General features: G+C 39.1%; 1 protein-coding gene across 2 annotated transcripts in view; it reads left to right on the forward strand.

The window, feature by feature from the left end:
- Positions 1-450: 450 nt before the first annotated feature.
- LOC111337409 (eIF5-mimic protein 2) overlaps positions 451-17,082 on the forward strand; it is a 17,796-nt gene continuing 1,164 nt past the window's right edge. For both annotated transcript variants that reach the window (XM_022943693.2, XM_022943694.2), the window contains exons 1-16: positions 451-587; positions 1,363-1,434; positions 2,435-2,520; positions 4,872-4,965; positions 6,213-6,313; positions 6,511-6,576; positions 7,209-7,287; positions 7,530-7,586; positions 10,623-10,732; positions 11,705-11,791; positions 12,365-12,448; positions 13,814-13,879; positions 14,193-14,273; positions 16,121-16,192; positions 16,548-16,614; positions 17,041-17,082. The exon at positions 17,041-17,082 is cut by the window's right edge and continues 81 nt beyond it. In XM_022943693.2, the coding sequence (XP_022799428.2) occupies positions 1,374-1,434; positions 2,435-2,520; positions 4,872-4,965; positions 6,213-6,313; positions 6,511-6,576; positions 7,209-7,287; positions 7,530-7,586; positions 10,623-10,732; positions 11,705-11,791; positions 12,365-12,448; positions 13,814-13,879; positions 14,193-14,273; positions 16,121-16,192; positions 16,548-16,614; positions 17,041-17,082 (1,153 nt within the window). In that variant the 5' untranslated portion in view covers positions 451-587; positions 1,363-1,373. The remainder of the gene's footprint in view (positions 588-1,362; positions 1,435-2,434; positions 2,521-4,871; positions 4,966-6,212; positions 6,314-6,510; positions 6,577-7,208; positions 7,288-7,529; positions 7,587-10,622; positions 10,733-11,704; positions 11,792-12,364; positions 12,449-13,813; positions 13,880-14,192; positions 14,274-16,120; positions 16,193-16,547; positions 16,615-17,040) is intronic.

Raw genomic sequence — 17,082 nt, forward strand, 5'->3', positions numbered from 1 at the left:
CTTTCTATAACATCAAGAAATTGTTAGATATTCTAGTCTTCTCGGATAGGGACGAATAAGTGGAGGTCCCGTCTCCTGCAGGGTTGGGGTAGGAGACGTTAATTTCCCACACACGAGATTACTGTATGATGGATGTCCTCCCCTGGGGCGGGATGGGTGGGTTTATTGGGCCCGCAGTAATTGGCGAAAGCTGTTGCGGTGTCCCTGCCGGTTGGCGAAAGCTATTTAACTAACTACTTGAGTTTTTTCGTTTGGTTTGTTTAGATTTTTTTTATTTCGATCGGAAAAGTAATTGTGCATGAAGGGTGTAATTAGTGTTAGCGTTAGATTTAGCGCTGCAGCGCAGCGCGGACCCGGACGCTGTGGTGGACACGCCCCCGACTATACCCCATCCACTGCTCCATCATCCCCCGCCCCTCGACTTTCCATATGGGGTGGTGGTTTTACAGATTCGGCACCAGTCTCCGACAATCCACGCCTGCCACCCTCGTGCTTCCCGGCTGTGTCATACATTTACAGCGGATGAGAAGGAGAACTTCGACGACATCCAACTTCTTTCATTTTCCCATATTTTAAACGGTTTCCAGGTAAGATCGTTGATCATCTCTCGATGCAGATTGTTTATTTACAAATTCTGCAAGGCAACCAACTGCTTCAGAGAAGTATTTCGCTTAACATTCAGGCTCCTTTATTGTTTTTAAAGCACGAAGCTTTCTCAATTTCTTACGCGCACGTTGAAATTAATACTTTTTAAGACGTCGAGTTTCGTTATTTGGATGTGATAAATGCCTTAAGTCCCGTTGCGATTTTAGTTTATGGTTGATCACAGCTTCGTATAATTCCTAATTGAGTTATTGTATGAAACAGAAACTTCGCATTTACGCGACCAAGTTCTGCCCTACGGTCGTTACAAATGATACTGTTTTCAGAACTTCTTTGCGTGCGTTTGTTCGGCCTTTGTGTGCTGTTTTCTTAGTCGTGTAAATGTGTTCACATCAATCGTATTTTCGTCTTCAAGGTCAAAAACAGTGCTGTGGAAATTTCGAAGGATAGATCGATCTGTGGACGCTCTTTATTTTTCGGCTTTTAAAACGAACGCCGTTTGAAAGTTTTCTTGAAATCGACCATTCAATCAGTATCCCAAACCCATCAACCTCACCTTGATTTCAATAATTTTTTCAGCTACGTTTATGTAGATCGCAACAGCATTTATCACAAAAGGCCTGCCTAAAAACTTGATGCGAAGATGCGATCCGCTAACGGAACACGGTCGCACCTTTACAGAATTTTGTACAGTTATGTGTGTCCCAAGATCCATAAAACAACCATTCACCTGTGCCTTCTTGTAAATCGTATTTTCAGCCAGTTGTTTTATGAGTCAAAAGCAACCCAAACCTACACTCAGTGGCCAGCGGATCAGGACCCGCAAAAGAGGTACATCTTCTGTAACTAATTTACTCTTTACTCTTTCATTAAACAGTTGGATGCACGCAAAATTGAATGTCAGCTAATTTACCTCAACTTTGCGTACCTTAGTTTATCATTTCGTCCAGTGTACATTTCCACTCATTCTTCCTGAATGCGAAGAAAAGGCAGTTTCGCCTTTACTTTGCTTTTACTTTTACTTTCAAACGCAAATTTGTGAGGAAACGAATTAAAAAAATTCCACGATTTTCAGTTTTGCCTTTAAGCTAAATCTGTTGTGTTGAATGTTCTGAAGAAATTTTTCCAGTTTTCCATTTAAGTATCAGCTGCTGAGCATGAGGCATGATAACCAGAACTGTACATTGAATGAAGTCTGTTGTTGACAGGAAGTGCAACTCATCACATCATGAGTCGCGTTCTAATTTTTGTTTATACAAATATTTGCAAGGTTTATATACAACAGTGAAGTTTGATAAACATAAATCTTGAATTTGACTCATATTTTGCTTGTAGATTTCATGTATTAACATAGTTCAACGGGCATTGATGTTAAACATTGTAGTTAATATTCAAAATATTACGGGTATTATCTGTTTCAAGGGCAATTCTCTGGTCAAGATTAACTCAAATTGAGCGTTCATGAATCAAATTTTGCAGAGGTTGTGATTTCAGATGCTGATTGCACCATACATACAGTTTTTTCTGGATTGCACCATACCAATTTTTCCCAGGTCTTATGCCAATAGAAAGTAGGAGTAGTTTGTTCATTTTTTAATGGACTCACAAGGATGTATGAATTCCTAGAATTTCTGATGTCATTCACATTTTTGTAAAAAACTGAAAAATCTGTCATGGGAGCAAGAATCTAAATGTGCATATTTGAGAAAGAAGTGGATCTCTAACTTCATGTACAGAGGAGGGTGAGAACAACATTTTTCCATCTAAAGGAGATCATGAAAAAGCCTAAGTGACAAGAACCAGACATTCACGTTATTCATTTACTCAACAGACGAAAAAGAAAAGCAAGACCCTCTTGCATTTCGAGATGCTATAATACAAGGGCTTCAAGATATTGGTAACAATGATCTAGACCAGGTTAGTTGTACCATCAGCCTTTGTATTGCAGTACTACTCAGAACTACTGGTGCATTACACTCTGTCAAATTTGGGCATGTTGTGAGGTCATACTGAAAAACAACCTTTAAGTTGGTAAACCAAAACCACCACAATGACATCCATCCTCGAAGACCCAGGGGCTGAGTCGATTTCAAGTTAGGGCATGAAGAGCCCCTGGGGAAATTGTCTTACAAGACTAGTTCCAAATGGTGGCAGTCGTTCTTCCATCTGATTAATGCCAGAAAATCTTTGTGTTTTTCTGCCCAATCAGAGTGAAGTGTACTTTAGAAACCTTTCGTGTGTTTTAACACAGACATAATTATATCCTGGTAGCTCAGTTGCTCGCTATGTTTGTTTGGACCGTGTGACGGAGATTTGCTTGAGGTGAAATGTTTCAGTCTCAGCACACAATGTAAGAGAAATCGATCAGATTGTCCGCAAAAATTTTACCGGAAATTATACTGAATACTTTGGCAGGTATCACTAGAGAACGTGTTTTCAGGTTTGTTAGGTTTGTATACAATACAATGGGTTTGCTTTATTGCGAATGTCAGCTTAGTAGTACAGGGTCATCTACCCACATCTAAAAAGCAAAAGTTTCCACGCTTAGCTTTTCTTTCTTTTTCAAGCGAAGATTAGATTAGATTTTGGCACGCACAGAAAGATATGCAAGTCCCAGTTGCTCGACTTACCTGCGTGGCCCGTGCGACGAAATAACTTCATGGGATTGGCAAAGTTTCAATCATAGCAAATTATGCAAAAAATGTAGAAAGATTTAAGCTTAAATCTCGTTTAACGTTTAAAGCGACATATCAATGACTGGAACCATCGTGTTGTATACAAACCTCGCAAACTTGAAAACACGTTCTCTAATGATACCTGTGAAAGTATTCAGTATAATTTCCGGTAAAATTTTCGCGGACAATCTGATCGATTTCTCCTACATTGTGTGCTGAGACTGAAACTTTTCACCTCAAGCAAATCTCCGTCACACAGTCCAAACAAACATAGCGAGCAACTGAGCTACCAGAATATAATTATGTCTGTGTTAAAACACACGAAGGGTTTCTAAAGTACACTTCACTCTGATTGGGCGGAAAAACACAAAGATTTTCTGGCACCAATCAGATGGCAGAACGACTGCGAACGTTTGGAACTAGCCTTGTAAGACAATGTCCCCAGGGGCTCTTCATGCCCTAACTTGAAATCGACTCAGCCCCTGGGTCTTCGACGATGAATGACATCAAGATATTGAACAAATGTGACAGGAGGCCAAAATCCTTTGTGAGAGGTGTGGTGTTCAGAAACAACAGCAAACAAAAGCCAGTATCATTGCAAAATCAGTAAGCTTAAAAGAAACCAATATCAGAATCAATGGAAGGTACATCCTTGAGATCCTAAGTAACTGCACATTTTCAGTCATAAGAGGTTATCAATAAAAATTACAGTAATGTATTTGTGCATGATCCTGGCAGTAAAGAGCACTATTTAAGCAATAGAGAAAAAATTGTCACTATTTCTCAAATAGTGCTCTTTACTGCGAGGATCGTGCACAAATACGTTTTTACAACCGCAGTTCAGATATATGAATTTCATATATTCATTGTGTTTAAAAATTACAGTACTGCTATGTTTAAGTCATGGTGAAAAGTTGCATTAAGCTGTGTGTTTGGTGAGAGGTCAATGTGAAAGTCCTGTCTCGGTCATTGTGTTGCATTCTTGAGTAAGACACTAAATAAGTCTCAGTGTTTCCCTTCACCTGAGTACGGTTACTGTTAAAACTGTCTTGTCCCTACCACCACCAACTGGCCCATCCAACAACAGCTTATCTCGGTTTTTGAAGTAGAAAGTTACTAGCAGTGCTACTAATTCCCCTGGATGAGATGCTGATCCATCGCAAATTACTCTTTCCCAGCGTTTCATCAGATTCCGCTAGCAGTTTGCTAGTACTTTTTTTATACTCCAGATTGGAGAGAGGCACACTGGGAGTTTCATGCCTTGCCTGGAAACAAACTATGGTGACCCGGCCAGTTTTCAACCTCAGATCTCTAGCTAACCTAATACTAGCTCTTAGGCCACCTCATCTGCCACAATCGCTGAAAGGTTATTTATAATGGACTGCATTCCTCTTCAGAAGAGTAGCATTATTTTGTCTCTTCATGCTCAAGAAACCAAGATAAGCTCTGGTATCAATGGGCCGTTAGGCTTAATGCTATTGTTTGCCAGCTAGCTATCCATGGATTGTAGGAGAGTAAAATTGAAGTGTTTGACCTGGGAGGTGTTCTCCACCAGAAGTAATCACACATGACCCGTTTTTATTCTTTTTAAAGGTGTATAAGTTTCTGGACTCGTCAGGGAGTAAGCTCAACTACCGACTGTATGGAGAGTGTCTCTTTGATATACTGTTTGCTGGAGGTGTTTTAGGTATGATGAGTTGAACTTTTTGTTCCTAAGATCTGTTTGTTAATTGTCCCCATCATGTGCTACGCATTTCTTTGTAAATTAGTTACAAGAATTTGATGTTAGATCAAGATAACAACTTCTACCTGATAAGTTTGAGTCTTCTGGTTATACCTGTTTACTGGATGTTTTATCGATATTTTCAGGAGAAGCTACACGTTAATCGCTTGTGGGAGTGATGAAAGCATTTAGAGCTTTGTGTTCTCATTAACCCTTTAACTTGCATGAATGACAAAGACAGAATTTCTCCTTACAATATCAAGCAAACAAGTGATGAGGCTAATGAAAAATATCAGTTAGGGGATTATGAGTTGATCCAATATCAAATTCTCTTATTAATAAGTAACATTACAAGAATTGTATGGCAGACATTAAGGAGAGTCACTAGTAAGACCTTGGGAGTGAAAGGGTCGAAGCTTATTTTGGAAAGTCAAGTTTGAGGAAATTTGAGGGGGACTGGACAGGTAAGGTAAAGTCTGTTTACGAGCCTAGTGGCCCATTAGGCCAGTGCTTAACTCCGGTTTCTGTAGCATGAAGCGACTAGGAGTATTTCTTCTCCCTCCTGGATGGGATGCCAGTCCATCGCAGGGTTATCCCCAGCATTAAATTGCCGGTACCCATTTAAACACCTGGGTGAAGAGAGGCACTTTGAGAGTAAAGTGCCTTGCCTAAGCACACAACACAATGTCCCGGCCGGGGCTCGAACCCAGACCACTTGATCTGGAGTCAAGCGCACCAACCATGAGGCCACCAGGCCTCCACATGGGACTGGACAGGACTATGTACTAAACTAAACTAAAGTCAGTTCATGCTAGACAGTTCTCTATTTTTCCCAAGTTTGAAAATGAACAATAGATCAATGTTGGAACGATTTTAACGTCTCACATAGACCTAAAGTACCCAGTGAGCTTCATTAGAGCTCCCAAGAAGTTGTTGTATATAGTATGTTGCATGAGACTGTGTGTATTTAAGCCTCTAACTCTGAAGATCAGATCGTTAATTCTTAACTCTAGCTGTTACACATTTTCTTGTAGATTGGTTGTGAGAATTTGTTGTTCGATCAAGTTAACAACTTCTACCTGATAACTTTGATTATTCTCATTACCTGTTTGCCGGATACTGTATTCATAATATAGGGAGAAGTTCTATATTAATCACTTCTGGGAGTTAAAGAGTCGATCAGTATTTTTTTTATTTCATCCTTGTTACAGCTCCTGGCGGAAGTATCCTTGAAGAAGGAGAAAAAGCCACGTGGAAAACATCTGTATGCATTTTTGATGCCAATGATGACGATGTCAAGACGTATGTGCAGGTAAATATGCTATAAATTGAACACTTTGTGATACTCCAACTTATTGCTCTTCAACAAATAGTAAAAGTTTTGTCAGCTTTTTCCTGCATACAATTGTTTCTTTTTTATTGATAGAAGTTAAGTGACAACACTCTACTCAATAACTCAACCTAAATTTTTGAAATTCTTGTTGTCATGTTCTTTTGTTGTTTGTGTAGGTTATCAACAAGGTTATAGCACGGTACAGATACCTGCAAAAAGCCTTTGAAGATGAGATAAAAAAGGTTAGGGAGTTTTAGTTTCAGACTAGACTGGTGTAATATTTGATGAATAATTAACACAATAACCACCATTTGGTTAAAAGGATGTTTGCATAGTTTTCTGTAGACATCTGTTCCTTGGCACTCACAGGTTTCCTCAAGTTTTACTCTCAGACAACTGCTCACTTTCCAGCAGGGGTTTCATTAATGTTTTCAGCAGGAGGGCAACTGGTTTTCACAGGCGGGCAAAACTTTTTGAACTAAACTTCTTTATAAGAAAAACCTTCCTCCAGATTGTTAAACCAGGTGGACAGAACTGTCCTTACAACCGTTCGATTTGGCGGGTGCCCGGCCCTTAATGAAACCCCTGTTTCAGCACCATTGATATTGGCAAACATATTGTTAAAGCATATTTTCATGCCAAATGCAGGCTTCAGATTAAACTTAAGTTGCAGTCTCCATGCATTTCCTTTGGAACTGACAGGGAGAATTTGTTGAACAATCAAGACCTTCTTTAGTTGGTGATCATTTCCTTTATTCTCTTCACCCTAAAGTTTAACTCAAGGGTAATATTGTAAGGAGAAATTAGATGCTGGTCATTCTCAAGGGCCTAAGGATTAGCCTTGCTTGATCCTAACTTTCCCCTTTCTTTCCAGATCTTGCTCTTTCTCAAGGGTTTCAGTGAAGATCAGAGAAACAAGCTTGCTATTGCTGCTGGTATCATTTTAGCAAATGGTAAATTCTCAGAACTTTTATTTGATTCTCTTTCCATTATGATTCTTTACTTGAAGTTATAAAAAAAAATACTTAATCAGTATATGCAGTGGACGATCGCTATTCTGATCAAAGTACATCTGAAAGGTGATATGCTTGTTTAGTCAGAAGGTAGCAAGGAACACAACCTGTTTAAATTCACATTTAGCTGTACTGTAGCTCCTTGTAACAAATTATTTCAAAGACATGTTATTCTCTTTCAGGCATGGCTTCACCTACAGCACTCTCAAGCCTACTCAATGAAAACCTTGTCAAAGAAGGTACATTTTATATGTATAGTATTTACCAATGGTTCTCTCAGACTTCATCCTTTATCAAAGATAACGCCTGTGTGATTCATTGGGAGAATTTAGCATCATTACCAATTATTACCCATTTATGTCCTGTCCATATTGTATTTTTTGTTTGTGGAGAAGTTATGGTACTCTGTGATCACCCCCCTAAGGGTCACTGGCCTCTAATTCCTCCTTACTGTACCACCCTTGAATCAAATATTTCCCACAAGTCCTGGTAACTTAATGAGCTGAAAGCCATGTTTTAAAATGAAAATTTAAAGAATAGAAAAGCAGATTCTGGCACTCAAACTATTCCATTTTGTCTCTTTAGCAAATACTTTTTATTATTGTATTATTTCCAAAACTTTTTTGAAATCCCCATCTTGTATGAAAAGAGAACAGTCTTATCGCTGCATTAAGTTGCTGGAACTTTTGAGAAACAGGTCCCAGAGAACTAAAATTATTTTAAGGAGCTCCTGATTGTCCCTCAAATTCTCCTTGTCAGTACCATAGGAAATGTAATAAGAGAACTTATTACACGACTCGGGCAATCAGAGGGCCAATAACTATAATCATCCAATCAAAATGCTCTATTGCCGGTCAATATTCTCTCAGTATTGGACCGGGCACTGTCCCGAATGGTCCCGAATGATACTGCACTTGTGTCCCTTTGAACTTCAGTCGTATAATACCGTATTTCTTCACCTATAAGCCGATCTCGGCTATAAGCCGAGACCCTGACTTTCAGGGTCTTTACGCTACACTCAAGCTGCCCAAAAAAAAAGGTAAAACCATCGGCTATAAGCCGAGAGCGAAATTATTGATTGTAACTGGCCATTTGAGCAAGCGAACCTCACGGAAAACATAAGAAATTGACTCACTAAACACAAAACCTAATGAATTACAATAAACACAAAAGAAAAAAAGCGAACCAATCAAGAGATATGAATATCAATTGATCCAACGAACTGTATAAATACTACCACGCGACAACAGATTAACCACAACAACAATAATAATCTCAGTTAAACGTTTCAAAGTATCAATCTATCGAGTATACCTTTCGTCGCTGTCACTTTTTATCATCATGCCTAAAGCACGCCGTTCCTCGTATAGTATGGCTTTCAAGATAAAAGTTATCGCGGAAGCTGAAGCGGTAGAAAACAACTCGGAAATCGCTCGAGAATATGGACTAAGCGAGTCCATGGTACGACGCTGGAGAAGAGACCAGGCGACTATTCTTTCCGGAGAGCTGAAGATGTCTGCAAAACGTGCGACGATGGGCCGTTTCACTCCGAAATATCCCGAACTAGACCAGCAAGTGATGGAGTGGTTTTCACAGCAAAGAGAACAAGGTTGGTATTTACTTTTCTGTCTAAAATTTTAAGAGTTTTTGAAGAGTTGAATGATATCGTCTTTCAGTGCGTGGGAAACAGAGACTTTGATTGGTCAGAAATATGTTGTTGTCATGACAATTTCATAACATGTCACGAAAAGAGTGCTGCAGTCACGAATCTACGGTTATCTCGCAGCAAAATAAGATTGTTATTTTATTTTTCGTAGGTATTGCGGTGAGTGGATTGATCCTTCGCCTTAAAGCTAAAGAGCTCTCCGATGATCCTGCTTTCAAAGCTTCCCGTGGATGGTACGAGAAATGGAAACGACGCCACTCGGTCAGCATGCGAACCAAAACAACTCTGGCCCAGCGATTGCCCGCCGATCTCGAAGAGAACATTGTGTGCTTTCATCGCTTCGTCATTGCAGCAAGAAGACGCGCCGACTACCCTTTATCCCGCATCTACAACATGGATGAGACACCCATGCGTTTTGAGCTGCCATCGAACCGAACACTGGAATTCAGTGGAAGCCGAACAGTGCCAGTAAAATCTTGCGGAGCGGAAAAGCGGAGCTTCACCGTCGTTCTTGCTGTTGCTGCCGATGGAGCAAAGGTGCCACCGAAAGTCATCTTCAAAGGCGTCCGTACACCGAGAGATCTGGTTGTGCCGCATCCTCTTCGTGTTTCCTTCCATAAGAAAGGGTGGATGGATGAACAGGGCATCCGAGAATGGATTCGACAGAGTTTGCCCCGTGCCGAGCGTTCCCTTTTGGTGTGGGACTCATTCCGAGCTCACTTGACCGATTCCGTGAAAGATGACCTGAAGCAGCGAAACATTGACGTCGCAGTTATCCCTGGTGGCCTAACCCCGGTTGTACAGCCCTTGGATAAGTGCCTAAACAAGCCATTTAAAGATAATGTGCGCCGAAAGTACTTGGCGTGGATGACATCTGGGCCATTTGAGTTTACCCCAGCTGGGAAGAAGAAGGCGCCAAGCAGAAATCTTGTCCTCAGGTGGATCAAGGAAGCATGGGCAGAGATACCCGAAGAGATGGTTGTCAAATCCTTCAAGACCTGCGGTATTTCCAATGCCTTGGACGGAACAGAGGACGACGTGGTCTACTCTGAGGAAACCCCAGAAGTAGATGATGAATACATAGAAGAGAACGAGTTCGACACAGACAGCGAAAACGAAACGGATGGCGAGTAAACCATTGGGTTGAAAGCCCTTGCACGTATCCGTCAAACGGCTCCTTTAGGAGCCACCAATTTCATAAAAGTGAATAACCAATATTCAGAAGTTATTTTTGTTGTGTTTTATTACTTCTGCTTCATTGCTAACTTGACTACAAGCCGGGGGGGTAAAGTTATTCAGCAACTGTATATTTTTAAAATGTAAAACCCTCGGCTATAAGCCGAACCCCGTTCTCCGTGAAAAATCTCCCAAAATTTTGGGTCGAAAACTGAAAAAATCGCTCGGCTTATAGGTGAAGAAATACGGTAAATCTCTTATTAGCCAAGCTTGCTCGGGACCGTACTGGAAGAACATCGGCCCTCGGTCTTTTTTGTACGTACTGTCAAGACCTAGGGCCGATATTCTCCCAGTACGGCCCTCGCGCTTGGTTAATAAGATATAATTGTGGAGAATATGAATAACTGGATACTGAATGAATTCTTTTATCCAGGACTTGCTTTGCCATTTTTGACCAAAGTATTCCAGGTGTGGGTTAAGGAGAAGGATTTTGCGAGTTTGAGCTCAGCTCTGAGAAAAGCAGAGCTGGAGAACAAACTACTGGTGAGTAAGAGTGGAACTGAAATTAACTTTCATCTTATTTCACAAAGAAAATCCCAGTCATATAGTTGGATGGATGGTTCCTCTCTATAGTGATTAGACTGATTGAGTGATATGTATTTCAAGACTGATATGTTCAGCGGTAACTTTCTGACTCAAGGCAATTGTCTGTACTGTGAAATCAACTTTTAGACAGGGGGAACATTCAAACCCTGTTAGACTTAAGTATGTGGGTCAACGGGAGTTATTACACAGCAGCATTGAGCCTTAATATCAGAGTGTTACCGGACTGAAAGAAATTTTTTTCCATTACCTTAACCCTCAAGAGTGGCCAGTGTCTAATTTCTTCTTGCTGTGTCACTTCTCCATACTGTTCTGTATACATTTTGTATGGTGCTGACAAGGAGAGTTTGTTTGACAACCAAGAGCTTTCGAGTTGGTGATCATTTTCTTTATTCTCCTGACCTTAATGTGTGATTCAAGGGTGATATTGTAAGGAGAAATTAGATGCTGATCACTCTTAGAGGTTATAGGGTTAAGGTCTTGAGAATGAACGTTCTGGAATTATTGTCGACTTCACCCTTAAACTTTTCCATGAGTGACCAAGACAGAATTTCTCCTTTCAACACCAATACAATATCAAGAAGACAACTGTCAAGAATAAAGAAAACTATCAACAAGCTTTGGGTATTAATTAGTTGATCTAATACCAAATTATCCAAACTTACATGATAAGAATTGTATGGAGAATATGAACACTGGCATTTAAAGGATAAATTAAGCCAGCAGATTTCTTCACTGGCAACCAACTTTTCTTTTATGCTTGCTCGTTGACCAAAGCATAAGAAAAGCTACACATCAATCTGATTCTACAGGGCAGCCTGGAATTCTGATGTCTTATTATTTCTTTGGAATTTGTTCAGCTCAGTATCTTAGTTGTATTGATTATAATCTTTTTGGGTTTTTGCGGTACAGGATTTCTTCCCTCCTAACAAACAAACTCAGGAGATGTTTGACAAGCACTTCATTGCAAATGGATTAGATAAACTTGTGGCATTTCAGGTATGAATTTTTACAATATGAATGCCATTCTCTTGTTCTTAATTGTTGAAAATAATCTTAGCCTGTGTGCATAATCTATTATTGTTCTTGCTAATCCTGGTTTTTTTTTTTTTTTCTCCCCCTTTCGAAAATATTCTCCTCTTTGTCACAAGGGTTTTAATCTATTGTAAATATTTTTAGTTCTTCATGAACAGAGCTGTATACAGCATCATGGTAGAAAACTTTTGTATAAGTGATGGCATGTCAAGAGATCTAGAGACACCCTCCCAAATTGAAATTACCGGCCGTTGTTAGTATATCCCTTAAGTAACAACCTTCACTGAGTTCTTAATCCCTTAACATTGCAATTTTGCTTGAAACAGTCATTATTTACTTCAATTAGCCCAGGTACACAAGAGTATGGTACATGATGTACTAGTAGTTACCCAAATGCTATGACTTCAGAAAGTGGAAATTAGAAGAGCCTGCCTCATCTGACTATCATTATTTTGTGGTTTTATTCTATGTATGCCTCAGTACTCAGTTTTTTTTTGTTTTTTTTTAATAAATATTTTTTTCCTTTATTGCTCTCAGAAAGCTCAACAGACCCTGGGTACTCGGAGAAATTTTCAGCAGCAGTTGAAAGAGATGCTGGACAATGAAGCACCGGTCAAGGAGGTAAGATGCATACTAGTTGGATTTAATAATTGGGTTTGGAATGTGTGTGGCATCCTTAACTCTTGTGCAATAAGCTTCTAAATCTTCACAACAGGATCACTCTTGAATCAAAAGGACAAATGAAACAATCACCAACTAAAGATGCTCTTGACTGTTTTTCAAATTCTTTATTTTTATTACTGTTATTATTATTATTATTATTAGTATTATTATTATTATTTTTATTTAATTAGCTTTGCCTAATTATCTCAGGCAGGGAGATCACTACAGATTTTAGCCAATTACAGTGGATACCATGTTAACAATGACAAGGCCTGCCCAATTCCCAGTAAACAGGCCAGACCACATCACAGTAATATCGTGAGTGGTTCCTTTAACATCCCCTGCTTAACCAAATTAACTAGTTAAGAGAAGCAGGAGATGGGAGCTATGATTTATTCATCCTTATCTGAGAAGACTAGAATATCTATCCATTTACATATGATGCACGATACTCGCAGTAGATAGCGCTATTTAAGCAATAGCGAAAATCAGACCTGAAAAAAATCAGGCCTGTACGGGATTCGAACCACTGACCTCTGCGATACTAGTGCAGCACTCTACCAATTGAGCTAACAAGCCAACTGGGAGCAGGCCATTAAGTTGATTCATAATAAACCCATGAAAATGATAAATGAGATACAAATTTGAAATAATGATACAATGAATATACAATGATAAATGAGATACAATGAAATCGTGCATCATATGTATCTAATACCGCAGTACAAAATATATGAACTTCATATATTTCATTGTATCTCATCTATCCATTTCTTGATATTATAGAAAGGTAGCACATTCTCCTCTGTTATTTTAAGACCTCGAGTGTTAGTCCATCGGGGGCTTGAACCCCCTCAACCTCCTGCACAACAGTCCGGCACTCTACTAACCAATTGAGCTAACCAGGAGGCAGTTTCCGAGTCAGCACCTTAGGAAATGTATAGAGAACAGTATGGAGAATATGCGTACTGATGCTTGGGTGTAAAAGGTTTTATGCTATGTTCAAACAAATTTTGAGCTACTGGATATACATCAATCTGATTTGACCATTTCACTTGAATAGCTACCAATAAAATGCAGTAAATACCAATAAATTGCTTATTTTATTGGAAGTGTGTAACTTAACTGATTGACTTCCCCTCCAGTGGGATTTTTTATTTCAATGCCAACATGAACCAAGGTTGAAACAACTTCTTAATTCAATGTAAATTGGTTGGGGGGAAAAAAACAACAACCAAGAATTTCAAACATTGAAGCTACGTTTAGCCTCTCTTATTAAAATTGTCCTGCCAGTTGTTACATTTTTGAGCATTTTATCAACAGATGATATCCGCCTGTAAAGAAGAAATGAAGAAATATGAGCTCTCTGAAGATGATGTTGTGTTCCTGGTAAAGCAACTTTTTTAGTAATGATATTGAAATTAAAAGTACTATTAACACAGTGCAAAACTCTTTTAGAGAAAGAGAAACAGTCAATTTAAAATTTTCAAACTTTCTTCCTAAGAGTATAGTCAGCTTACTATTTTCTCGGTTGGATGACTGAGTCCAAAATTAACCTTCCCCTTCCTTAGAATACTTATGTTTGCCAACAATACTGCACTTGGCACTTTGCAACTCTCCATTGAAGCTATCAGCTTTAATCTCAAGTTAGCACAAGCATAGAGCAAAGAAATGACGAGGTGTTTTTGCGTATAAAATCTAGGTTTGGAAAAGTTTAATGCGTGCTGTGGAATGGAACAAGAAAGAAGAGCTTGTTGCTGATCAAGCTCTGCGTCACCTCAAGGTGAGTGCTCTATGATTGGTGTAGAACAACAACCACCTTTATAACCCCATATGCTCTAATGTCAGTATTTGTATTCTCCTTACTGTTTTTTTGTACATTTCTTATGTTACAGACAATGAGAAATTGTTTAATCGTCAAGACCTTCTTCAATTGATGTTTGTTTCCTTTCTTCTTGCGACTTTAAATCTTAATACTGTAAGGAGAGACTGGATGCTACAACCAGTCACAAAAGTAGTTGAGACATGATGCCATGATGAGAGATAACTGTTCACCATGCAATCTAACAGAATGTTCCCCTTTTCTGCACTACATTTTGTCTTGGTCGTCTGATGAAGTCACTAGATGTGCTTTTTTTTGCTCAAGGTGTCTCAACATGTTTGCCACTGGTTGTAGTCATAGTCACCAATATTTCATGTAAGACCATCTACATGAGCCCCTTTGTGGTTTTATGGCCATCTTCGTTTGGGCTCTAGATTAATTTGGATTCAATATGCGAGACTTCACCACAGTGCACACAAATTGTGAAACCTAAGGCTCAACTTACTATAAGTATAATTACACTTTGTGCTGCTGTCAATTGTGATTATAAAAGTTGTTCAACAACCACCTACCACAACTTAAGAAATATTTGTCCCCCTTCAAGATATTGCACTGTCTTGTTTCTTTCCAAGCTGATACATGTGTTAGTCATTTTACATAAAGCATCACAAACTCCACAATTTGTATGTTACTTGAACATCCATAATTATTGAAACCACAGGGGGCCCATACAATCTGTTTGTGTAGCCAACTGTTATTTTATTGTGAATGTACCAGATTTACCGTTTGCCTCACCTATAGTGATATATTGCTGACTATGTAGCTAAATCATTGATAAATAAACGTTGAATTACTTTACCTTTGGTGTATAGTCGTCCTTTTGCCTCAAAAATGTTTTTTTTTTCGCGATTTTGACCAAGTCTGAGTTCATCGTTAATGTAATGCATAAAAGAAAGACAAGGGTGGAAGCCTTGTTTTGAAAGGGTTCAAGCACCCGAGCGATTTCTCCCCCGAAAATCGCATTGCTCCGCTTTCAAACTTCACAGCATTAAGGTCAAAAGATACACGATTCTCCTCGTGCCTTCCGATCCAAAATCTATCCAAACAGACTGGAGCTAGCCCTCAAAGAAGATCAAAATCCCACAGTATTTGAGCGTCTGGAATGCGTAGCAAAATTCTGGTGTGCCAGCCAGAAACTGTCATGCTGATTGCCCTTTTCTGATTGGAAGACATTATTTTGAATTGGTTAATCAGAAAAGGGCAAGAGCATGATGGTTTCTGGCTGGCACATGAGAATCTTGCTATGCATTCCAGATGCTCAAGTACTGTGGGATTTTGATTTTCTTGGAGGGCTAGCTCCGGTCCATTTGGATGGATTTTTTATTGGAAGGTACGAGGAGAATCGTGCCTCTTTTGATATTAATGCTGCGAAGTTTGAAAGCAGAGCGATGCGATTTTCAGGGGGGGAAATCGCTCAGGCGCTTGAACCCTTTCAAAACAAGGCCTCCACCCTTGTCTTTCTTTTATACATTACATTAATGACAAACTCAGACTTATTCAAAATCGCTCAAAAGAACATTTTTGAGGCAAAAGGACGACTATACACCACAGGTTAAGTAATTCAACGTTTATTTATCAATGATTTATGTACATAGTCAGCAATATATCACTATAGGTAGGGCAAACGGTAAATCTGCTACATTCACTATAAAACAACAGTCAGCTACACAAACAGATTGTATGGGCCCCTGTGATTGAAACAAGATTGATGATGCATAGAATTGAATTGTTGTGATGATATTTTCTAGGTTTATGCTCCATTGCTTGCAGCTTTTACCTCACAAGCCAAGTCTGAGATGAATCTTTTGGTCAAGGTTCAGGTATTAACCCTTTATGCCCTAACATCGGTATGCAAGTTCTCCAAAGCGTTCTCTATACATTTCTTGTGGTACCTACAAGGAGAATTTGCCCAGCAATCAAGAGCATCTTGAGTTCATGATCATTCTCTTAATTCTCATGACCTTATTGGTTGACTCAGGGGTGATGCAGTGAGGAGAAACTTGGTGCATATCACCCTCGGAGGTTAAAGTGGGCAAATTTTGCACTGTGAAAGTCAACTCAGCTAAGATTTTCTTCTAGTTACTAGTAATTTTTCTCACTGCAAACAAAGTAGTCTAGGCCAGTTCTAATTATTTGAATTCTCTAGTAAAAAACGTCTTTAATTTGTTATTTCAGGAATACTGCTATGATAACATGAACTTCACAAAAGTATTTCAAAAAATGGTGCTGTTGTTGTACAAAAGTGAGTGGGAATTAAAAAGTAATAATAATGTGGTTCCCACAGGTAACAGGCTTGTAAAGTTTAATCCTAATACCCCCTCTGTCATGTTATACTACTGAAGAAGTTGTATATCGTTCATCACACTTAGAAAACCATTGACAGGGTTTTACAGTGTAGCATACAGACCAAAAAGAAACCTTGTCAGTTATTGATACCTTGCAATAAATTGTGGTAAAAATCAACAAAACGGGAGATGTTGTGAACATAAATTGTAAGAACAAGGAACTTTTAATGAGAAATCCTTAGAACTTGAAAGCTTGGTTAGTTTAGAGAATAACTTGAGAGCCAAATGACAAAATCCCAAATACCCACCAAGGTTAACTTTCCATGCACTGCCCAGATTCAATAATCAGCATTTCAAGAAATGTATTCTACCCTAATTTTTAGCTGATGTTCTAAGTGAAGATACCATCATCAAGTGGTACAAAG

Source organism: Stylophora pistillata, chromosome 12, assembly GCF_964205215.1.
Source record: "Stylophora pistillata chromosome 12, jaStyPist1.2, whole genome shotgun sequence".
In the NCBI taxonomy this organism is placed as follows: Eukaryota; Metazoa; Cnidaria; class Anthozoa; order Scleractinia; family Pocilloporidae; genus Stylophora; species Stylophora pistillata.